Raw genomic sequence first — 26,762 nt, forward strand, 5'->3', positions numbered from 1 at the left:
AGTTTGGAATGCTGGCTATGTAGAGAGGTTGAAGAAATGTGGATTGCAGAGTTTGGTGGATAGGAGGAAGAGAGGTGATATTATAGAGATGTTTAAGTTAATGAGAGGATTTTATAAGATTAATCCAGAGGGGATTATAAAAAGAGTTGAAGGTTGAGAGGGGAAGAACCAGAGGTCATTCCTAGAAGTTATGTAAAAGTGTGGTGGAGAAGAGCTTGAGGAGTAGATTTTGTACATAGAGAATTGTCAGTGAATGGAATGCATTACCAAAATGTGTTGTTAATGCAAGGAGTGTTAAGGATTTTAAGATTCTATATGATAAATATGTTGCCAGTTGAATGAACCTCCCATGAAGAGTTTGTTGACTACATGGAGGGTATAATAATAGTGACCCTTTTATTACTCACTCACATGCACACATTCATAACCTTAAAATGTTGGATCTTCTGCCATTAAATACAAGATATCTGCAAAGGCAAGTTAACATATTTTAGTTACAGACTCAAACAGGTATTTACAGAAAACTTGGCAATCCTGCTCTGGAAAATTTAGACACAAATTCCTGATCAATCCTTAAGTTCATTAAAGAAAACAGCAGTAACACATTTTCTTGCACACAATCACAAGAAAATGACATCTCAGACCTGTGTCTCAACATATGACTTCTAACATATGCAACTAGTACTTTAAACAAGTACCAACAACATTAACAGTTTACTTCATAAAATTCAGCTATCCAATACTGAACCATAATACAGTGTATATGGAACGTTCCAGCATTTCCACTTGATAACTGTCAGGTTCACAAATGAAGAATAGTTTTTTGTCTAATCTTCACTCAAAAGAACCAAAAATTACAACATTGAAGATACAGAAGTTGGACAAACTAATAGAAACACTTGTTATACATACATATTTCTTTATTAATATGTTGTTGGACCACCTTTTGTCTTCGATACAGCCTGAGTTCTTGGAAGGGACTCAAATAAGTTTTGAATTTGTACTATTCTTCTTGAAGAACATCTTCAAGTTGTTGTAAAGACAGAGGTAGGAATCTGTGCTGGTTCAAGAAGATGTTGAAGTTCACCTTCATGCTTTTCAAACCACGACTCAACAGTCTAACTGTGTGAATGGGAGCATTGTTATTTGGAAATAATTTGGATCATGGGGTGTACTTGATTACCCAAAATGACCAAATAATCACTTGCAGTTATTCTGCCATGAAGAGTAATAATGGGACCAACAGAATGCCATAATGTTGCTGTCCAGACCATCACACAACTGTCCACCATGCTCATCATCATCATCAAATTCCTGCCCTCAATGTACCCTCAAGGGGTGTACAGGATATGATAGTACTACATGAAAAAAATTACATCATTACTAACTTCCTATCTACAATTTTCCTCCAAATCAGTCTGTTACTTGTCAAGACTCCAACATTATCAGATCTTATATTTCTATCGTCTAAGGCACTTCGTACCATATCAATCCACCTATATCTTGGTCTTCCTCTGGGTCGTTTTGCTGCCAACCTGGCAGAGAACACTTGCTTTGCTAATCTTTCCTCACCCATTCTACTTAAGTGACCATACCACCTGAGATTAGCTCTGCTAACGCATTCCTGGATGCTGACAATGTCAAGTTCTTTCCTAATATCCTCGTTTTTAATATGATATTGCCATTGATGCCATCTGTTCACGCCGCTAATCTTTCTCAAGACGCTCATATCTGTGGTCTCTAGTCTTTGGTCAAGTGTTTTACTTCTGACCCAGCTCTCAGATCATAAGTTAAAACTAGTTTGAACACTGTCTTGTATACAACTAATTTAGTGTTCCGACTAATTTCTCTCTTATTCCACATGAATTTATTCAGTTGACTTCCCACCATACCAGCTTTGCTGATTCTGTTGTCTATTTCTATATTTAATTTACCATCTTCAGTAAAAATCGTGCCTAAGTAGCTGAAATGTTTTACTTGTTCCACAGGTTCTCCATTCACAACACAGTTGACATTTTCAATGATTCTACCTATTTTCATTGTCTTTGTCTTTTTATTGCTGACCTTCATACCATATCTATTACAACACCTATTCAATTTAGTCAGAGAATCTTGCAAACTTGTAGCGGATTTATTTAGACGTATAACATCATCTGCATAAAGCAAAGAGCTGACATTAACATCTCCAATTTTGATATCATGTTTAATACCACTTTCCTTCATAATGTGATCCATATAGATGTTGAATAACAGAGGGGCTAATGTACATCCTTGTCTCACACCAGATTTAACATTAAACCATCTTCCTGTACTTCCTTCAATTCTAACTACTGACTTACAACTCAAATAAAGACTAAGTATTGCTTGATATAATGCCCCACTTACACCATATAACTGTAGCGTATTGAATAGCTTCTCTCTTGGCACCTTGTAATGTGCCTTTTCCAAGTCGACAAAACTTAAATACAGATCTCTGTTATATTCCCATGCTTTCTCGACTATTTGTCGTAAAGTGAAGATCTGATCCTGACAGCCTCTATTTGGCCTGAATCCAGCTTGTTCTTCACCAAGCTTTTATTCCACAATTCTTTTCAACCGTTTCTCAAGTATACTTGAGAAGATCTTGCCAGGAACACTCAGTAGGGAAATACCTCTGCAATTCTCACATTCAGTTTTATTTCCCTTTTTATATATGGGTACTATGAGAGCTCTACTCCAATCATCGGGAATTCGTCCCGCTGTCCACGCTTTCTGAACTATGCAGTGCAGCCACTGTAAGACTTTTATACCACCATACTTCAGTATTTCTGGCCGAATATCATCTACTCCTGTTTCCTCTCCACATTTCAAGCCTTTGATGGCTTTTTCTACTTCAAGTATGGATATGTATTCCTGACTGCATGCCTGGTCAGTGTTTTTTACCACTGTGTTGTCATCACTGCTTTTTCTTTTAGCAGTTTTTTACTCCATACTTCAAGGATATCTTTTTCTCCCCTTTTCATGTCACCTTTATCATCTCTAACTCCTTTTACAGCACTCTTTCCTCCATTTCTAAGCTTCTTCAACAACTTCCAGAATATTTTGCCACCTTCTTGATATTTATTTTCTATATTCTTGCCAAAGTCCTCCAATGACTTTTGTTTAGCTAGTTTTACAGAGTGTTTAGCATTCTTGCATTTGTCTCTGTATTCTCTAAGAGCACAAGCTGACTTATTTAACAGGAACTTTTGATATGCTTTCTTCTTTTCCTTCACTGCCTCTTTAACTTCCTGTGTCCACCAGGGAGTTCTGATTTTTTTATCCTTGCAGACAACCTCACCACATTTTGTCAATGAGGAATCAATTAATGTTTTCTTCAGAGTTTGCCACTGAATCTCAAGATTTGATTCCTGTTCTCAAACCCTTTCAATTTTTCTTCAATAATCTTTGTGTATTTTAGTCTACAGTTCACATCTGAGAGCTGTTCAACTTTTATTCGCTTTTAAATTTTCTTACATGTTATTCTTTTGAATATGAAATTCAATTTTATCCTGCTCAAGACTAAATAGTGATCACTTCCAATTTCAAATCCTCTGTACACTCTGGTGTCCTGCACCAGGGAGAAAACATCACTATGAACAATAACATAGTCAATGAGACTTTTCTTATTCCTAGCTGCTTCTCTCCATGTGAATTTGTGCACATTTTTATGTTGGAACATGGTGTTAGTAATAACCAGTCCATGTCCTGAACAGAAATCCAGCAGATATTTGCCATTATTATTAGCTTTGCTCTTTTCTCCAGATTTTCCCAAAATATTTTTGTGTGTCTCACAATCATTTCCTACTCTGGTATTTAGATCCCCAACAAGGACCAACTTTTCCTTTTTCATTGTGTCAGTTGCTTTTTCTAAAGCGTCAAAAAATTCCTCCACTTCTACCTTAGTAGAACCTTCTGTGGGACCATAGGCACAAATAAGTCTCATTGTCCAGTTCCCCATTCTCATATTTGCCCACATTACTCTACTTGAGACTGACTGCCATTCAAGAAGATTAGCCTCGTATTTTGTGTTGAATACTATGGCTACTCCCTCTTTTCCTTGATTGTCATTTCATCAATATAACATTTTGTATTTATTGCTCAGAAAAATCTCATCAGTTGTGGTCTTTTTTGTTTCAGTCACCCCTATTATGTCGATCTGGTACTTATCTAATTCCTCAGCTAGCTCCATTTCTTTGCCATTCAGGCTTCTTACATTGATAGTACCGATCTTTAACTCTGGTGATGCTGAGTTGGGTTTGTTTTCAGATTTGTTCCAGTAGCTGACTTTTCGCCCTGGTTCCCTGGCAGAAACAACAGGGCCTTGTTTAACCGGGCGATGCCCGAGCCGGCATGAAATTTTGTCATGTTGTGCCATCATTTTTTATTTTGGTTTAACCAGTAAGAATACAATTTGGTCGGCTAAATCCCAAATTGCCAGCCCATCCTCGTTTGTTCAGTATCCAAGTAGATACCCAACAGGGTGCACCACGAGAAAGTGAGGATTGGACATTAGGTCAGAAGCCCTGGTCGGTTCTCTGCATTCCTTTAAAAGCTATGTGGAGGTCTCCTCTCAGTTATACAGCTTTGACCCTTAAGCACTCTGTCCCCCATGGTTTATTGTTGAAACCATGCATTCTGAATTGCAGGCTTCCTTGGGTGTTATCTAATGTAAACTTGTCCTAATGTAGGAAACAGCATGAGATCAACTCATTTGATCATATCACACATTTCCACTTCTCTAATATCCAGGTTTGATGATCATGACACCATCATTTACACATCTGAGCATTCTTTTCAGTAATGAGAAGTTTAGCAATTGCAAATCTACCATGAACACTGGATTTTTGAAGCGCGTGTCAGAAATCCAGTATTCATGGTAGTTGAACACTGGATTCTGCAAGATGAATGTTCAGTTCTCCTGTTACCTCTGCTGCAATAGTTTTGAAAACAATCCTTCTCACTGTCTGATGATCTCTTTCCAACATTTTTTATTTTTGCCCACTGTTTCTCTTTGATGATGTTGTCTTGCCATGAAATGTGTATGCTAACATAACCTCAGAAACTGTCAATCTTACATCTAATAATGTGGCAGTTTTTGTCACTGATGCTTCAGTATAATGCACACCAATGATTTCTCCTGTTTCCAAGTCCAACGTCTCCCATTTTCCAGTTTTTAACACGAATTATCACTCATTAAAATCCCTAATGCATGAGAACTAAAGAGTGTAAAACAGAACTGAACAAGAACATTTAATGCTGCCACCACAAGATTTTTTCAGTGTATCTAACACAAATTATATTCCTAAATATTTTAGTGTTTCCACTATTTTATCCAATCCTTGTATGTAAATCTCTCAATAGAAACTTGACATATAAGGAATTCACAAAATACAGCCACTCATTCCTTATATTTTCCCTTATTTCTCATCATCAAATTCCTGACATGTAGAGGATATTATTATTATTATTATCTGAGACCTCCAGGGAGTCAAGGACTCATCGAGGGAGGCTGTAAATTACCCAGCCCAGCTATCATACCTTCCTTTAAATTCACTAAGGGTAAATTACTCCACCCACTCACTGCTCTCTGAGAGAAAAACCTAGCTCTTACCCCTTTCTTGACAGAGAACAACCTTAACTTCCATGGATGCTCCCGTGTTCTCTCCCCGCCTTCCATATAACGGAAAATTTCATCATTTGAAATACTATAACACCCATTCAAAAGTTTTTCTAGGCCTGTCCCTGTCATATCACTCATCTTTCTCCTGTTAACCAGAGTCTGTAATCCACATACTCGCAATCTGTTCTCATAATCTAAATCCCATAATCCGGATATAATCTTTGTAACTCTTCTTTGCACCCTTTCCACAGCTTCTTTATCCCCTTGAAACCGGGGAGACCAAATCTGCACACAGTAACCAAGTGTGGTCTTATCAAAGCCTTATAAAGAGGCAAAATTACTTCCTTATCCTTACATGTCAAGGTTCGCTTCAGCATAGAAATTATCCTCTGAGTTGTATTTGCAACTTTTGCTATGACCTTTGAACTTTAAATTCTTATCCACCAATACACCAAGATCCCTTGCTTCTTCACTTTCTTGGGGCATAACTCCGCTAATATATATGCCGCTGGATCTCTTATCACACCAAAGTGCATAACTTTACACTTACTAACTTTAAACTGAGAACCATTTTCGTTTGCCCAGATTTCCAGTCTATTGAAGTCATTTTGTAATTGCTGAATATCAGTAGTATTCCTGACTGCCCTGCCTATCTTCGCATCATCAGCAAACAATTGCAAATCTGATGATAGACCCTGCTTGAAGTCATTAATGTATAGATTGAACAATAATGGCCCAAGGACTGAACCCTGAGGTACACCACTGGTTACCTTAAATCTGGTAGATTCACACCCACTGTATACCACTTTTTGATATCTGTCTGTTAACCTTCCCCTGATCCAAATCAATAGATTATGTTCCAATCCCATATTCTCCAGTTTACGCAACAACCTATCGTGTGATACCCTATCAAATGCCTTAGAAAAATCCAACATTATCATAGTGTATCCATTCCCTTTATCCAAATCTGCCGTAATGTTATAAAATATGAGCAAATTGCTAAAACATGACCTGCCTTTAGTAAACCCATGCTGTTCCTTCAGAGTATAGAATGATTGTCTACCCATTTCTGTATGCGAGTTCTTACTAACTTCTCTAAAATCTTCACTACCACACCAGAAATACTAATAAGTTGGTAGTTAGACACATCAGTTTTTGCATCACCCTTGTGCAACGGAACTATATTACATTTCTTCCATTCCTGTGGTATCATTCGTGAGCTGAGACTCAAGTTATACAAATGTGTGAAAGGTCTAGCCAATTCAGCTGAACATTCCTTTAGCAAACGGGCTGATATTCCATCTGCCCTATTGACAAATTCCTATCCAGGTTATGCAAAAGCTCTTCAACCTCATTTTCATGAACCGCTAACTCATCATCCAGCGTAGCAGTAGCACTGTGCACCATGCTATATACACCTGGTTGATATATATTAGCAAAGTGAGCACTCATTAACTGAACAATCTCCTTAGCTTCCGACACTCGTGTACCATCTGCATTCAATAAAGTTATTCTTCCACATTCATTCTTTCTTTTGCTTGCGCATAACGATAAAATTGTTTTGGATTGCCTTTAGCTTGCACGGCCAGTTTCTTTTCATACTCCGTTTTAGCTTTTCTCACAATACTCGTTACTTTTCTGGCCTGAGTTTTATATATTTCATAATTCCTCTCACTCTTATTTTCACGATACTCTTTCTACATCATCTTCTTCTTGTGGATTTCTAGCTTAATAAGGCTGCACATCCATTTCATACCCAACCTATTTACTCTTTGAACACTAGGGATACATTCAGATACTGCCTTATTCAAGCACTTTTTCAAAGATTCCCATGCATTGCTGACATTTTTTCCATTCAGTAACTGATACCATGGGACAAAAGATAATATTCTTCTAAGTTGATCATAATTTCCAGCTTTGTAATTCAGCATGTAGTCTGATTTAATCAGAGTTTCAATACAAGTAGATACTTCCCAAGAAAACAGCATGATCACTGTCACCAATTGGTGGTAAAATAGCTATATTCTTGACAGAGATCCCGTCTGACGCTATGAGCAATTCCAACACTCTTTGACCTTGAGTTCCTTCTTTCACATGCTGCTTGAGAAAGTTATCCCGCAACAATTCAATAAATTCCTGTTCTTTCTTATCATGAGATTTCTCTTCTACCCAATCAATGTTTGGAAAATTAAAGTCACCCATAATGATCATTCGCTTGGTACCCATAAGGCTAAATTGATGATGCATATTGATAGTACTACATGAAAAATTTACATCATTACTAACTTCCTATCAACTTCCTCCAAATCAATCTGTTATCTGTTAAGACTCAAAAATTATCAGATCTTATATTTCTGTCTTCTGAGGCACTTTTTACTGTATCAATCCACCTATACCTTGGTCTTCCTCTGGGTCTTTTTCCCCAACTTGGCAGAGAACCCTTGTTTTGCTAATCTTTCCTCTTCCATTCTGTTTAAGTGACCATACCACCTGAGATTAGCCTGAGATATCTGTGGTCTCTAGTTTTTGGTCAAGTGTTTTATTTCTAACCTGAAATCCAGAAATTAAAATTGGTTTGAACACTGTCTTGTATACAGCTAATTTTGTGTTTTGACTAATTTCTCTCTTATTCCAAATAAATTTATTTAGTAGACTTCCTACCATACCGGCTTTGTTGATTCTGTTGTCTATTTCCATATTTAATTTACCATCTTCGCTAAAAATTATGTCTAAGTAGCTGGAATGTTTTACTTATTCTGTAGGTTCTACATTCACAATGTAATTGATATTTTCATTGTCTTTGTCTTGCTATTTGCTGATTTTCATACCGAATTCATTACAACAGTTATTCAGTTTAGTCAGGTAATCTTGCAGACTTGTACTGGATTTATTTAAAAGTATAACATCATCTGCCTGAAGTAAAGAGCTGAGATCAACATCTCCAATTTTGATATCAGTTTAATATTACTCTCGTTTATAATGTTAGTCATATAGATAATGAGCAACAGGGATAATGTACATCTTTGTCTGACACCAGATTTAACATCAAACCATCTTCCTATACTTCCTTCAATTCTAACTGCAGACTTGCAAATAAAGACTAATTCAAATTCGTTTTGAATAGCTTTTCACTTGGCACCATGTCATATGTCTTTTGCAGATCTATAAAACTTAAATACAGATCTTTGTTTTATTCCCACGATTTCTGAACTATTTGTTGTAAAGTGAAAATCTGATCCTGCCAGCTTCTACAGGGTGTTCGGTATAAATTTGACAGTTTCGTAAGGAAAAAGAAAATCTTCTTTGTATCTATTAAATTTAATGAATTGACAAAAAAACATTACAGGCAGAGTTAATTACAATACTATCAACAAGATTTACTCAAAATAACCACCATTAGCATCGATCACAGCTTCAATTCTGCTTCGGAACCTCGAACAAGCTGATGCTACAGTCTCCCTGGGAAGGGCCGCAAAAACTGTTTTAATTTTATCCATTAACTGGGCTTTTGTATTACTGGAAGTGCGATTGGTGTCTTTTTCAACTGCGCCCCATACAAAATAATCCATGAGGTTAAGGTCTGGGGAGTTTGGAGGCCAAACATTTGGACTGGTGAAGTCGTAGAAATTTTCAGACAACCATTTTTGACTTTTCCCAGAGGTGTGGCAAGGGGCCGAATCCTGCTGCCATACATACGGCCTACCATTGGCTACCCTTGTTATCCAGGGCTTGACTACAGTTAGCAACTCCACGAACAAAGCCCGAATTCCAATGCCAGGGTTCTTCAACACCTGTTCCTGCAGATTTGCGAGGAATTCTGCTGTACGAACGCAATCAGATCGTCTGCTAGGGATCTTTCTTCTTGCTACATCCTCGTAGTCACCATTGCAAGTCTCTAGTTCATGCCTGATTGTTTTTACTGTATTCAGGGAGCATTGGGCAGCAGTCGTAATATCCTTATTTTGATGGCAGGCACGAATCATCATGATACAAGTTATTCTCTTCCATGATTCAGGTGGGTTCCAGCTATCCATCCTTTCTGACATCTTGTATATGAATGAAGAAGGGTCCAAACTTTTAAATGAAGAGAAGTGTATGTTAATACATGTAACTTACGGAAAAATATAATTAATTATAAATATGTCAAATTTATCCCGAACACCCTGTATTTGGCTTGATTCCAGCTTGTTATTCACCAAACTTCTCTTCTACAATCCTTCTCAACCATTTCTCAAGTATACTTGCATAAATCTTATCAGGAAACACTCAGTATGGAAATTCCTCTGTAATTCTAACATTCAGTTTTATTTCCCTTTTTTATAGATGGGTACTATGAGAGCTCCGCTCCACTCCAATCATCTGGAATTCATCCCTTTGTCCAGGCCTTTTGAAGTATGCAGTGCAGCCTCTACAAGACTTTTGTACCTCCATACTTGAGCATTTCTTGTCGAATATTATCTACTCTTACTGCCTTTCCACATCAGACTTTTGATGGCGTTCTCTGCTTCAAGTGTGGATATATATTCCTGATTGCATGCTTGTTAAGTGTTTTTTACCACTGTGCTGTCACTTCTTGTTTAGCAATTTTTTGAAGTAGTTACTCCATACATCAAGAACATATCCAGTTTTCATGTTGCCTTTATCATCCCTAATTCCTTTTGCAGCACTCTTTTCTCTATTTCTGAGCTTTTTCAGCAGCCTCCAGAATATTTTTTCCGCCTTTCTGATATTTATATTCTGTGTTCTTACCAAACTCTTCCCATGACTTTTGTTTAGCTAGTTTTATTCAGTATCCTTATTTACACAGGATCCTTATTTCTTAAAAGGAATTACTTCCAATGCTCCCTTATATTCTTCTATCCATTCCATTTTTGAATCTCTCTCTCTATATATATTTCAATATATTTTTTCTCTCTCATGTTCATCAGTTGTCTGTTTTCATATCACATACATTTCATATCACACGAATACACAGAATTCATGTGTATTCTTTCAGTTGCGACTGCATGAAATGATGTCACGACAGCTGTGTATCACAAACAGCGAAGAGAAGTTTTCAGTAATGGTGAGCTGATTACATTTATTTGCAATGTGGAGAAGTTTTTTTTCTACTTGATGATTATTTCATTGCACTCAGTTAAAACATTTATGTATATTTTAATTATAGTTACGTTGGAATCTACAAGCTAGAAGCAAAATGTCAAGCATTACTGCTATAGTAGTTTTTATATAGTAAAATATTGTTTCAACAATTTTTATCAACATAAGGATATTTTCATTTCATTTTGAATTACCTAAACTAACAATAATATTTTTTTTAAACAAAATCATGTCAAGATTAAATATCTTAACAACTTGACTTCACCATAACTGTGATATTAATTGGTCTGTAATTTGCTACTTCTGTGTTAAGCAGCCACCTTTATGTTAAGGAAAAATGTCTTATTGTCTTTCTGCCCCTTTGAAACCTTGTCAGAGCTGAGACTTAGATTATACATCTGTATACAAGAATATGTAGCATACCAGTGCTGTATATGAGGGTGCAGATAAGGGTTGAGAAAGAAGAAACCTATTGACATTCTTTTTGAAGAGCCATAGGTTGAAATTGTTGGGAAACACATCATGGGGAAAGTTTTTCTAGAGGACAGAGGTATATAGAATAAACGAGGAAGAAGCGATGCAAACAGCTGCTGTTCTTGTTTTAACAGGCCTAACAGCAAATGGAAAATCGATGTTTGCCAATTCACTTCAGCACTGGCTGTGAAAATACCTAGAGAAGAGAGAGCTGAAACATCAATTCTCCATTTGACATTAAAATAACTTTACAGCTTACGCATGTAGCAAAAATTATATAGAATTTTATATGATTTTATATAATCACATTTTTAGAATATATAATCAGAATTTTATATAATCATATATAATTTTATTTTAAAATTCCAATATATTTCATCCAGTTATGTGGAGTTTGTCAGGGAGACAGACCATTAACTATATTCAAAATTATGAATCAAAATAGCAAGTCATAATTCATGTGCATATTAGCTCGTGTCTTGGTCACAGCTGAAGTAGTTAATGGTCTGTTTCTGTGATGAAGTCCATGTAATGTTGGATGAAATATATTGGAGTTTTAAATAAAATTCTAGATAATTTTTGCTACTTATGCAAGCTGTAAAGTTAAATTTTTAATGTCAAGTGCACATGTCCCATTAAAAGTATTAATTGTGTCTGTGAGATAGTAGTTTAAGTGAATCTGTGAGGGAAGGGTCATCTATAAGCCAAATTACTCTCCTCTGGACAGCATTAAGAATTTTTAAGGAAGTTTTAGGTGCACTACCCCAAATGTGTGAACAGTATTCCAAGGATGGGTAGATTTGGGATTTAATATAGGGTTAGTAGCTGCATGGGTGTAAAATAGTTTCTTGAGCAGAGTGGAATGCCTAGTTTTTTAGAAGCGAGGAAGCTAGTTATGCAGTGTGATTGTGCCAAGAGAGAGATTGATAGTAAATGTCAGTCAAAGGAGTGATGGTACATCATGTCTGGTGATGTGTGTATTGCAGGGGATGAGGGAAGGTGAGCTTAGATCCCTTTTGTGAGAAAAAAGGCAAGATTTTGATGTCATTGAAGGTGTAGGTTATCCTTGTCCTACTGAAAGATGGTATGGAGATTAGTGTTAAAGCACTGACTGTTGATGATCTTGATGTAAGGGATATCTGGGAAATGCAAGGTTGTCAAAAGAGTAGGATGAATGGAGAGTGCTATTGTCAGTAAAGCTATGAATGGGATTTGGTGATCGAGTGTGTGTGTGTGTGTGTGTGTGTGTGTGTGTGTGTGTGTGTGTGTGTGTGTGTGTGTGTGTCATTTATGTATAAAAGAAAGAGGATAGGTGAGAGAATGGAGCCCTGAGGCACTCCATTGGTAACGAAGATCAAAGAGAGGATACCATCCACTATGATACACAGTAAATGACCAGAGAGAAAGCTGGCTGACCAGTTACAGAGGGTGGCAGGTAAACTTAAGGAAGACAGTTTGCAAAGCAGGCCTTGATGCCAAACACGATTCGAAAGCCTTGGAAATGCCAAGGGCAACAGCACATGTTTCTCTGAACCTTTCTATGGTACATCTAGATTAGCAGAATCCATACTTATATATCTTATAATCCATACTTATATACTTATATACATTAAAATAACTTTACAGCTTACGCATGTAGCAAAAATTATATAGAATTTTATATGATTTTATATAATCGCATTTTTAGAATATATAATCAGAATTTTATATAATCATATATAATTTTATTTTAAAATTCCAATATATTTCATCCAGTTATGTGGAGTTTGTCAGGGAGACAGACCATTAACTATATTCAAAATTATGAATCAAAATAGCAAGTCATAAGGTCAGTGGTTAACTGGTGAGCTTTTAGGTAGTGAAGAAGTTGACTATTGGTAACTTTCTCCATTATTTTGAAGAGGATTGAGGTGATGTTAATTGGTCAGTAGTTGGATGGTAGGCTTTCGTTTCCCATGTCATAGATATATGGAACACAATGTTTGAGTACAATAAGAAGAAGATGCCATTGGGAGCAAATTACTTTGTAGTGTTCAGATTTTCTAATATTCTTATGTCTTTCTACCAAAAGGCCACAGGAGACATATGGTGCTCAGTTGCTGGTATTATTATTATTATTCAGGCCTCCATGGAGTCAAAAGACTCATCGTGGGAGGTCCTTCCTAAGAACATAAAGTCTGTCAAGACTTTATGTTCTTAGGAAGGACGAGGGGAGGTTCCCCCCTAAGAAACACAGAATCTATCATACAACTCCTTAAACTCATTGACCGTTCTCGCCCTCACCACTCTATCAGGCAATGCATTCCACGGCTCAACCACCCTCCATGCAAAGAAACCACTCCTCACCCTCTTGCTCACAGTTTCCTTTCGTAACTTCCAGGGATGGCCTCTTGTCATCACTCCTTCCCGCTGTTCAACCAAGTGAAAGAACTCCCCAGTGTCAACCCAGTGTAACCACCTCTCAACAATTTAAAAGTCTCAATCACATCACCTCTATCCTTGTACAGTCCTGAGACCATCTTTGTCATCCGTCTTTGTATCTTTTCCACAGTTAATTTATCCCCTTCAAATCCTGGGGACCAAATCTGAGAACAAAAATCCAAGTGTGGTCTGATCAGAGACTTATACAACGGAATGATAACCCTCTTATCTCTGCAGGTCAGTGTCCTTCTCATAATTGCAGCAATCCTCTGTGTTACCTTCACCACCTTTGCAATATGTCCCCTAAACTTCAAGTTTCTATCAATCATCAACCCCAGATCTCTTGTCTCCCCCAACTTCCTCTAGTATAACTCCTCCCATAGAGTATGCAGCATCCCATCGATGTTTCCCAAACCTCAAGACCTTACATTTTGCTGCACTAAACTGAAACCCCCATTCATTTGCCCATCTATCTAGCTTATTCAAATCCTCTTGCAGGGCTACCACATCTGCACTATTACTAATAATCCTTCCCAGCTTCGCATCATCTGCAAACAACTGAATATCCCCTTGCAATCCACTGGCAATGTCATTGATATAAAGGTTAAACAATATAGGTCCTAGTACTGAGCCCTGTGGGACCCCACTTGTAACCTTCTGTCTCCTTGAAACTGCTCCACCATACACAACTCTCTGATACCTATCAGACAGCCAATCCTGAATCCAGTTGACCAATCTGACATCCAGACCCATGTGTTGCGACTTAAATATCAGCTTATCATGTGGCACCCTGTCAAATGCCTTTGCTAAGTCTAAGAAAATTGCAGTATATGCCTTTCCCTCATCTAATGTTCTTGTAACTTTATTATAAAAGGCTAGCATATTGCTAAAACAAGAGCGCCCTTTCACAAATCCGTGTTGACTCTCACAGATAACATTACCCTCATCTGCCCAGTGCTGTATACGGTTCCTCACTACTTTCTCCAAGATCTTAACAACTACTGTTCACACACAGACTGGTCTATAATTAGACACTTCCGGTCTGTTACCACCCTTATGCAATGGCACTATCTTACCTTCCTTCCATTCCTTGGGCACCTTTGCCAAAGCCAGACTTTCATTGAAAAGCCAGGTTAAAGGCACTGTCAGTTCCCTAGCACATTCTCTCAAAACTCGTGGTGAAATACCATCCAGTCCAAAAGCTTTATTGACATCCAGAGTTCTCAGTATCTGAACCACACTCTCCTCCTGTACCTCTAAACCTTGAACCTACCCTATCCCTCTAGCATTAAAACTAACTCCTCCAGGATGAAATACTCCAATAAAGTGGTCATTGAACAATTCCACTATGTCCTCTGCATCAGTCACTCTATTCCCATTTTTATCCCACAATATCATTCTTCCACAGTCATTTCTCCACCTACTGGCCACATAGCTAAAAAATTCCCTAGGATTTTCTTTAGATTTTAGGGCCAATCTCCTCTCATATTCCAGTTTCGCTTTCCTTACCACACTAGTCACTCTTCTGGCCTGTGTCTTATATTCTTCATGCATCCTCTAAGGAAGGAAGTGATTTGCTTTTGTCTATCTATACAGGAGGTGGAGGAAAAAATGATGCTAGGAGGTCAACTTTTTCTTTGGATACTTTATCAATAACCTGCATTCCCACCTCTCACCCATCTATGCTATTTGGATGCGTGAGAGGTGGGAATACAGGTGAGCAGAAGTTGCATCCGATAGCTTTTATGAGACTATTGGCCTTTATGAAGTTAGATTTTGGATTTGTTGATAGTTGATTTACAGTTATTGTGTTCTTCCACATAAGCTGAGTATGAAGCTTAGGTTCTTGATGCAAGCCACTTGCAGTAAGCTGAGTTTTTTTTTTTTCTTCGACTACTTTCATATATCTTCTGTTGAGCCAGAGCTTGGAAAGTGGACAGAATTTTGGATAGAATGAGGGATGAATGCCTTCATGCCACTGCGGATGATTTCTGTGACTCGCTCAGTGCAGGTGTCTGGGTCAGAAGAGCAGTTATGAAGCAGTAGTTATGCCATGGGGAAAGTAGAGTAGCAGTTCAGGAGATCATTCCACTTTGCGCCTTTGTAGTGCCAGAGGATACAAGGTTGTATAATTATATAGCATTATAGTCCTAATAGCAGTATATTCACGCACGCACACACTGTGTACAATATTATAATAATATAATTCAGTAATATAAGTCCTAAAAGCATTATATTTACCTGTCTCTTACTCTCTCTCTCTGTTGTGACTACAAGAGAGAGTAGGAGACTTCCAAAATATTTATATACTTAATTACAGTTAATTGAATATCTCTCCACTGTATTCATGTGTATGTTATGTCTCTTATGGATTTGCATGGTTACCTTTACATCAAAGAATTCTGTTTGTCTTTTGTTTTGAAAGGGAAACAAACAAACAAAAAAAAATGTAGTATTGTTAAATGTCTGTATGTGATTATTTTTTATTTTTATTTTCAGGGTCTGTATTACAGTTATTTTAAAACATTAACTGAAGCACCAACACTGTGGCATGGTGTGCATAGTATGATGCATGATAATTTGACAGAATATCCCCAGGTTATTAATACTTTAGAACGTTTTAACTTGTATCCAGAAGTAAGTACATTTGAAACCTTTTTATTATAACCACCATATTTTCACTTTTCATTGAAACTTTATGTTTACCTGTTCGAGAGATTTTTACAACTAAGAAACATAGGAGATTTAAAACAGATTATATGTATACATACGCATACACAAAATCACATCCTCTCTTCTATTCATATACAGGGTGTCCGTAAAGTCCTTGTGCAGTTAGGATTTTTAATAATTTTGCTTATATCGACATCATTAATTTCCTTATATATACCTTCAAAGGGATGTACAGAATACTATAACAGTACTACATAATATAAGTTGCATTAGTCTGTCACTTGTTAGCATTCCAGTATTGTCAAATCTTAACTGTCTTCTAGATCATTTCTAATTACATGAATCCACCTCAACCTTGGTTTTCCTCTCATTACTTTTCCTGCCACCTAGGCATTAAGCATTTGTTTTATTAACCTTTCCTCTTCCATTCCATTTAAATATACCACTTTAGATTAGTTCTGCTCATTCTTGAGTGCTGACAGCATGAAGTTTCAGTCTTACTCTTAGAACACTTAATACCGAAATTCTTATACTCACATTCTGTTTTTTTTTTTTTTTTTTTTTTTTTAAATAGATTGGAACTATCCTCATCATCAAATTTCTGACACATACCTTCAGAGAATGTACAGGATATTATGATAGTACTACATGAAAAAGTTACATCATTACTAACTTCCTATCAAAAATTTTCCTTCAGATTAATCTGTTATCTTTCAAGACTGTAATATTATTGCATCTTATATTTCTCTTTCTAAAACACTTTTTACTGTATCCATCTGCCTAGATGTTGGTCTTCTTCTAGATCCTTTTCCAGCCATCTTGGCAAAGAACACTAGCCTTTCCTCTCCCATTCTTGTATAAGTTCTAGTATAATTCTTGTATAAGTCTTGTATAAGATCACATCACCTGAGAATAACTCTGCTAACACATTCCTGAATGCTAACAGTGGTCCAGTTCTTCAAGTTCTTCCTTTTTAATATGGCATTGCTATTGATGCCATCCCACTACCTCAATCTTTTTCAGAACTCTCATATCTGTGGGTCTCCAGTCTTTGACCAAATGTTTTATTTTTAACCCAGCTCTCAGATCTATAAGTTATAACTAGATTGAACAAATTTGTATGCAGCTAATTTAGTATTTTGACTAATTTTTCTGTCATTCTTTATAAATTTATTCAGTTGACTTCCTGCCATGTAAGTTTTGCTAATTCTGCTGCCTGTTTCCATATTTAATTTGCTATCTTTGCTAAAAATTGTGTGAAATGTGTTGCTTGTTCTGTAGATTCTTCATTCAGGATGCAGTTAATGTTTTCAATGTTTCTGCTTATTTTCATTGTCTGTGTCTTTTTATTGCTGATTTCATAGCAAAATTATCACAGTTATTCAGTTTAGTTGGGGAATCCTATAGACTTGAACTGGATTTATTTAAAAGTATAATATCATCTGTATAAAGTAAATTGCTGAGAATCTCCAGTTTTGATATCAGGATTAATACCTTCCTTCATAATGTGATTCATATAGATGATGATTAAACATCAAATCATCTTACCTCCTTCAATTCTAGCTGCTGATTTACTACTCAAGTATAGACAGAGTATTTCTTGATATAATATCCCATTTACACCATATAACTAGCAATTTTGAGCAACTTTTTTCTTGGCACCTTGTCATGTGCTTTTTCTAGGTCCACAAAACTTAAATACTAATCCTTGTTATATCCTCATGAATTCTCCACTATATCGGGCTTGTTCTTCTCCAACGTACTTTCCCTAATATCTTTTAGCTGTTTTCAAGTTTCCTTGAATAAATTTTGTTTCATTTTCCCTTTTTATACATGAGAACTATGGGAGCTCTACTCCAATCATCTGGTATTCAACCTTATGACTAGGCACTCTGAATTATGCAGTATAGCCACTATAAAACTTTTATCTCTCCATATTTGACATTGCAGGCAAATATCATCTACTCTAGCAGCCTTTCTGCATTGGATGGCCTTTTTCTACTTCAGGTATTGATCTGTATTCCAAATAACATTCCTGTTGAGTGTTTCCTACCATCATGCTATTGCTGCCTGTTTCATTTAGCAATCTTAACCTTCTCATGCATGAGGGCCCCATATGAGGAAACATAAAAATGATGTTCTCAGAGGAGGACATAATTTTTAACATATACAGAGCACAAATTTAGCAAAATTAATGAATTCATGGTAATACTGTAAGATAAATGGTACTGTATCATCATTATAATTTTTTATAAATGAATATAAAAATTCATGCATGAGAGGGTTAAAAAAGTAATTACTCTAGTCATCTAGAATATCTTTAGTTTTCATTATTCCTTTTACATTACTCATAATTTCTAAACTTTTTTTTCAGTAGCTTCAAGAATATTTTGCTACCTTACCAGAGTTTTCATTATGAAACTTATGGAAACTTATAATTATCAGAAAAAATTAATAGAATCCTACATCATTATAATCTTAATGCCACTTTTAAACCACCTTTAAAATTGAAAACTTATTCAACACCTCTAAGGATTCTCTCCCCCCATTGGCACACCTTGGAGTTTATTGCATCTATTGCACCTGTAACTTACCTTATATTGGGGAACTTGACTTACAATTCCCATCCATAAAAAAGAACACAAACGATACATTAAGTATAATAATTTCGGTGAAGCAGGCCTCTCAGATCATGCTCTTAACATCCTACATCGAATTGATTGGAAAAGTATTTGTTCATCATACAAAAACTTGGTATGGACAAAAATTTAAAGAAGCCTGTGAAATTTTGGTTAACCACTCTAATCTTAATAATAATGGGGGCTTAAAAATCCCAAGAATTTAGATGGCACACATTCAGCCCACTTAGTTTCCAGCAAACCCTGACTTTAGGACCCTAAGCAATTTTTCATCTTTTATTGGCCACTATCCATACCAGTTGTTGCAATTTATATGTTTACTTATTATAAGTAATTTTATTTTTATTTATTTATTTATCTATTATTTTCTGTGTAAACATGTTACTCTCCACTTAATTTAACTTTGTAACCTAATTGATAATAATAATAATAGGACTCTAGCTTTGATGCACTGAGGTTTTTTTAACACCTGAGGTCAGGCAAATAGTTTTAACAGTTGATCAGTAACTTTAGCATGCCATGTAGATTGTAGTGCAGCTTGTTTCTTTGTGTGTATACATATACTCCAGAAGATGACCTTAATGTGAAGGTCAAAACATCGAGTGTATATTTTGCTTTATATTAAACTAAAGTTTTACTCTAACATGGTAGTTGTATCCATAAGTTTCATAATATATTCTGATCACCATGTAGACATGAAAGAAAGGATTACCAGAGTTTTCCCATGAGTTTTCTTTAGTTGATTTTACACAGTGCTTTGATTTCTCTCATTTCTCTCTATATTCTCTAAGATATGAGCCTCCATAGCTCAGTCAGTATAGATGAAGCTCTTTGGTCAGAAAGACCCGGCTTCAATTCTTGTCAGTGACGTGTGGCGGCTTTATTTGGTCTCCTTTGATTAAAGATGAGTTAGCCAGTCTCATACGGAGGTAGGGGTTTTTTTCACCTGGAAACTCCATTTTTTCATCCTCCAGAAGAGGAAAAAGAGGGTCAGACCATCATTGAGATGGATGGATGGTGTGTGTGGAGTGATTGATCTTCAGAGAGTTGAGGTCCCGAGAAAAGCAAACGACAAGGCTACATGGTGAGGCCTGGTGTGGCACATCACCGAGCATCGAAGTGACCATATGGCATCTGTAGATGCCCAGTGAATGTATAGATATAGAAGAAGCAAATCGGCCTGTGAACACGCGCATCTACAGACATAGGATACACCGGGAGGCATAGGGCTAACCACCTTATCCTCGATACGGTAGTGGTTTAATGTGGAAAAAAATCCCTGACACTGCAAGGTAAAAGAGGAGGGAAGGAATAAGAATATTCTCTAAGATCACAAGCTGACAGTTGCCATCTTTCTATTAGTGCACTGTATTCTTTTTCTTTACTACTACTACTTTAACTTTCTGAGTCCACCATAGAGTTCTGATTTTTCTATCTATGCAGACACCCTCACCACATGACTGTCTGGCTGAATTAATCAGTGTTTTCTTCTGGATTTGCCACTATATCTCCAAGGTGTCATTCTTGTTTTCAATGTCTTTAATTTCTTATTGAATAATGTTTGCATGTTTGAGTCTACAGTTCACCCCTGAAAGATGCTTAACTTTGATTTGCTTTAAAACTTTCTTATACAATCTTCTTTTCCATATGAAATTCTGTTTTATCCTGCTGAACAGTAAATAGCCATCACTTCCAGTTTTGAATTCTCTGTAGTATACTCTTATGTCCTGAACCAGTGGGAAAACATCATTATCAACAATAATATAGTCAATGAGACTTTTCTTATTTCTTGAATCTTCATGTGAATTTTTATATTAGAACATGGTGTTAGTAATAACTAGTCCATGTCCTGAACAGAAATCCAACAGGTACTCATGATTATTATTAGCTTTGCTCTTTTTTCCAAATTTTCCCAGAATATTTCTATATGTCTGGTGATCATTGCCTTCTCTGCTGTTTAGATCTCCATCAAGGACCATCTTTTCCTTTTTTATTGTCTCTAATGCTTCAAAAAATCCCTTCACTTCTTCTGTAGTATAACTTTCTATGGAACCAGAGGCACAAAGTCTCATTATCTAGTTCACCGTTCTGATATTTCCTCATATCACACTACTTGATATTGCCTAAATTATCCTCATATTTAGCATTGGATACTATAACTACTCCTTTTCTGTAATTGTTATAACCTGCACATAAAATTTTGTATTTGTCGCTTAGAAAGATCTGGCCTGTTTATGTCTTCTTTATTTCAGTAGCACTTATTACATTATTCTTCTGCTAGTTACATTTCTTTCCACTGATTCTTCTTATGTTGATGGTGCCCATTTTATCCCTCCAGTTGGAGCACCTGTTCGTTGTGGAGGTGACCTCCCAGTGATAGTACTGACCCTTTTCATTCTTCCGCTTTTTCTTCACTTTTCTTCCTGTATTCTTTGCTCTACTTCTCCTGAGTCTTTTTTGCTATCCTTTTTTCCAGACCACATCACTGGGATCCAACACCTTGCCGTTTGCCGTGCAGTGCAGCCTGTGGAAATCCGGAGAGGGAGATCCTGGCAGTCTTGCACTATTTTGGCCTTTGCTTTGGCAAGACGTGATCCTGGATGACCTGGCCAGGATCAGTTGACTAGTGGACTTGCCTGCAAGGGTCAATGGTGTTGCAGTGTCTCATTCGATATTCTGGGGTCAGGATCCAAGGCTTGCTGTAATGCTGGAAACTCAAACTTGTATGTCTATTCTAGCATCTGATAATTTTCCCATACCTGTACTTTATGATCACAAGTGCTTCTCTGTTGAGTGCATCAATCACATGACCTATGTTCTTACTTCAGTGACAACTCCAAAAATAATTCCATTTGATGAGAACCCACTTGTCAAAGTAATTATGGCAAAGATATCGCTTAAAGATAAACCACCAGACATTCCCACAGAAAAAATGGATACTTCGGTATCCACAGAAAGTAAATTAAACTTGACAATTGACCCTAACACATCACATGTATTGAATATTTTATCAGAGGAAACGATGGACACTGGCCGTTCATTCTTCCCAAAAATAATTGATAAATATAAACCTGACAAAGATAAGCCCTGAACCTCCCAAAAATCAGACAAGTCCATAAAGCCAAAATAATAGGAAAATTTTTACAATGGAACCATCATATGTTTTGCCAGAATATCGATGATATCAAGATTTTGTTGACCTTTCTGTTTCTGTCTACAGGAAACATACTTAAGAACCAATGAGGATCCTACCTTAAGGAATTTCACTGTTGTGTGCAAGGACAGACCTGAAAGATTAGCTATCCTAATGGACAGTCATGCTCCTTTCAATCATGTCTAACTTAATACTGCTCTGGAAGCAGTAACAATTTACTTATCCGCGGGAATTCTTATTACAGTATGTTCAATTTATTAACCACCGAGTGCTGAGTTAAATGAAACTGATCTTGATAACCTTATCTTGCGCCTAAACCCTTCTTCTGATGGGTGATAATGGTCACATTACTTTATGGGGTAATGCCAACACAAATAGGTGAGGTAGAATTATTGAAAGATTCCTTGGCAATAATGACCTCCCTTTTGAAGAATAGACTCAATACTTTCTTCAATATGCCTATCCACTCATATTCTGTAATTGATCTTGCAATCTGCTCCCCTTCCATTCTTCCACTGCTCATGTGGGATGTTGAAGAGAATATGGATGAAAGCAATCACTTTCCTGTTCTTTGCACACAATGTTTTCAGCGGAACCATGTTCCCCTACATGGATGCCTATATGAAAAATGGACCAAGCTGACTGGAACACTTTTTCCCCTTTTGCAAAATTTTATATTGATACCATCAGTCAAACACCTATCAATGAAGCAGTCAAGTACATAACCGACTGCATTGTCCAGGCAGCAACTGCCTCTATTCCAAGAACATCATCTCGATTTCCACTCTGTCTTGGTGGAACCAGAATGCCAGACAGCCAAAAAAGATCAACACAGAGCATTGGGTATATTTCCTGGATACCCTACCACAACAAATTTAATAACCTTTAAGCGTGCTCAGGCCAAAGCACGTTATATGAGATGTCAGAGTCAAAAACAATGTTGGATCCAATTTACATCATCATCAATCAAACAACTAGTGCAAAAACTGTATGGAATAAAATCTGGAAGATGAAAGGTAGATACAGAACATATCAGCTGTCTACCTTGGAACATAATGGATGTATCATTACTGGTCCCAAAACTATTGGGTGACACTTTGGGTGAAAACTTTGTCAGAATCTCAGCAGTTGCCTCATATCCCTGTGAATTTTTAATACTAAAGAGCAACAAGAGAAATAACAATTAAGCTTCTGTGCCAAAGACGTAGTTCCATGTAACAAACCATTTATTAAAGAGGAATTCAAAAGAGCTCTTTTGCTATCTCATCATAGTGCAGTAGGCCCCGATATCCATTGTGAGATGATAAAGCACCTCCCATTATCTTCTGTGGACCTACTACTCCTATTATATAACATAATATTTACAGAGGATGAGTTTACGGACTCTTGATATAAGTCAGTTATCACTGATATCCCAAAACCAGGTAAAGATATCAGTGAATCACAGGCTAATAATTATTGCCCAGTTGCTCTGACTAGCTGTTTATGTAATGTCTTGGAAAAAATTGTAAATGCAAGGCTCCTCTGGTACCTAGAAAGCAACAAACTTCTTTCCAACACACAATGTGGCTTTCGTAAACACCGATCAACTTTGGACCATTTGATCTACTTTAAAACATGTATAAGAGATGCTTTTCTGAAACAAGAACATGCGATTTCAGTGTTCTTCGACATTGAAAAAGCTTATGACACAGCCTGGAGATATAGTATATTAAAAGACCTGTTCAGTCTAGGTCTGAGGGGACACCTGCTTGTTTTTATTAAAACTTTCTTTCCAGCAAAGTCTTCCAAGTCAGAGTGGGAAGTACGTTATCTCAGCCATATTACCAAGAAGATAATGTTCCTCGAGGCTCTGTCTTAAGTGTGACCCTCTTTGCTGTTAAAGTGAAAGTGTTAAAGCTGTTCAGTGACTCTGAACAGCTTCCTCCTATAATAAGCAATTGCATTTCTGTTGATGACTTCACAATTTATTGTCATTCTTGTAATATGAGGGTCATTGAAAAGCAACTCAAACAAGCAATCAGTTGTCTCTCTTCCTGGGCTCCTTGCCATGGATTCAAGCTTTTGGCAGAGAAGTCCATTTGTGTGCACTTCTGCTGGAAATGCACTCTTCACCCTGATCCTGATTTAAGAATGGGACAAACTGATATTCCAGTAGTACAAGAGACCAAATTTCTGGACCTTATCTTTGACAGAAAACTAACATTCTCTACGCATATTCATCATCTTCGGAAAAAGTGCAAAAAAAATTGAATATGCTCTACACCTTATCCTCTACTGAATGAGGTGCTGATCTAAGTTCTTTACTAGGCTTTTATCGTGCACTTGTGCATTAAAAATTTGATTATGGATCTCATGTTTATAGTCAAGGAAGAGCACACTCCAGTGGTTGGACCCTATCCATCATCGGGGTATCCAAATATCTGGCACCTTTCACACATCACCCATTCAAAGTCTTTATGTAGAATCAAACGAACCCTCTTTATCACTTAGACAAAAATATTTGTCGCTCAACTATGGCCTAAAAATAAAGTCCCTTCCTGATCACCCTGCATGGACCAGCCTCTTTTCTCTCTATCATGAGGCTCAATATCATACACATCAGACTGCCATTCATCCTTTTGGTATATGCATCTAAGAAGTTATGGAAGCTATAAGCATTAACATTAATAACACTACCTGTATGAAACAAAACAGCACCCCATCTTGCATCCTCTCACTCAGTCAACTACAAAATTCTCACACACCCTCATCTATCTACTTTCAACTGTTTAATGTTCACAGAGCAGTTTACTCTGATTTCTTACCCATCTATACTGATGGTTCAAGATCAGAGGTCTCTGTTGGCAATGCTGCTGTGTTTCCTAATATCACGATCTGTCTCCAACCAAATCCCATCCGATTGCAGTAATTATGCAGCAGAGTTGCATGCTAAATCAGATCACACTTATACATATAAAAGAAAGCTCCTACCAAAAGTGCATAATTTATAGACTCTTTAAGCTCTTTACAGGCTATCTCATCTCTGGTGTATAATCCACACCCAATGTTTGGTGAGGTGTTGCAACTGTTATCCAAAATAAAGATCCTTAATTTTGGTGTTCAGTTTTGCTGGATTCCCAGCTACACCAGAATTAAGTGAAATATCATTGCAGATGCTGCTGCTAGATGAGCTCATTCCTTCTCAACATCTTGTTTAACTGTTCCATACGCTGACTACATACAAATAATGAAATCAAAGACCAATGGCAGCAGTAGTATTGGCAGGAAGCACTAACAAACAAACTGCACGAGATTAAACCTGAAATTAGGCACTGGCAGTCTAGTCAACAGAGGAACTAGAGAGAAGTAGTAGTTCTAGCTAGGCTCCATGTAGGCCACAGTCATCTGCCTCCACTCATTTACCGAGGGCTAATAACCCACCTATGTGTGAGTAATGCAACAATCGTCTCACCATTAATCATGTTCTTGTAGAATGCCGGCACTTCATACAGTGAAGGAATAGTATCTATACTCATCTGGCTGAGCCCTGTACACTCAGACAAATTTTTTTAATGTTGAGCCCATACACAAAAGGTTGGTTGATCAACCTATAGTACATTAGTTAGTATACCGTATATATGGGTAGTGGGTTGGGAAAGGAGGAACTTGTTCACATTTGATTTGAAAGACTGTGTATTATATTCCTTAGGGATGAAGGAAGAGGAAAAGAAACTTGTTCTCTTTGTTTCTAGGTGTACTGTGAAAGGATGTTGAGCAGTGTGACTGGAAAATTCGCTGTAAACATTTTTGCTGTAAGACATTTTGCATTAATTTTTGTAAATAATCAATGGATGATAAAGGGCATTATAAAATCATTAAAAAGGCAAATCTTTATTAAGGTAAATGCCAGTGATACATAACATAATGATATCATTTAAAAATTGTGCAAATTAAAATAAAAGAGATGCTGCGTAAATAATTAACTTTTTGATGCGAATCATCAATTCAACAAATCCATCAGTAACATTGCTCATTGGAAAAAATGCAAAATGCTGTGAAGCATTTAATTTTCACGTTGAATTCAGCATCTGTTTGATAGCCTAACTTGAAACCAATGGCAACAATTTTGCAATAAAGATTTTGTGCCATATGAAATAAACAACCTGTTATAGTTGTTGATGTAAATATGTTACAAAAAGCATTCATAGTTGCTTTTTCGAAGTCAACCATTAATGTTTCAGGATCTAATGATGAACGTAAGCCCTTTAAGGCATTGAATAATCTGCTGTAAGTTAATTCTGATTTGCCAAAAAACGAAGCAAAGCAAAAAGCTGCCATGGAATCCTTAGGGGTCTCATGCCAGTCCCAAGCCTGGATAAAGGAGGAGGGTCGGTCAGATGAGTGTTGATGCTCTGACTGTAAAGAAAAAACATGATCGTTATCTGATGCCTATACGATCAACAGCTACATCATGCCAGCTCGGATGCCGCCCGGATCGACAAGGTTCGCGATACCAATCAAGCGATTGGTGGTCGGATCGAAAAGTGGGATACCAAAAGGAAACTGAAACTAACAAAACTATTATCAGTAGGAACATGGACTGTATGGACACTTTGGATGGCAGGAAAACTAGAATTACTTCACAAGGAAATGAAGAGATATCGGTGTGATATACCAG

At 36.9% G+C, this 26,762-nt stretch overlaps 1 protein-coding gene across 1 annotated transcript in view; it reads left to right on the forward strand.

The window, feature by feature from the left end:
- LOC150099915 (protein C-mannosyl-transferase DPY19L1-like) overlaps positions 1-26,762 on the forward strand; it is a 331,158-nt gene that overhangs the window by 83,972 nt on the left and 220,424 nt on the right. The window contains exon 4 of the mRNA XM_090403079.1: positions 16,136-16,273. Within this exon, the coding sequence (XP_090259205.1) occupies positions 16,136-16,273 (138 nt within the window). The remainder of the gene's footprint in view (positions 1-16,135; positions 16,274-26,762) is intronic.

The sequence above is a fragment of the Typopeltis vanoorti genome, chromosome 13, assembly GCF_054136105.1.
Source record: "Typopeltis vanoorti isolate ZY-2024b chromosome 13, IOZ_Tvanoo_1.0, whole genome shotgun sequence".
Taxonomy (NCBI): Eukaryota; Metazoa; Arthropoda; class Arachnida; order Uropygi; family Thelyphonidae; genus Typopeltis; species Typopeltis vanoorti.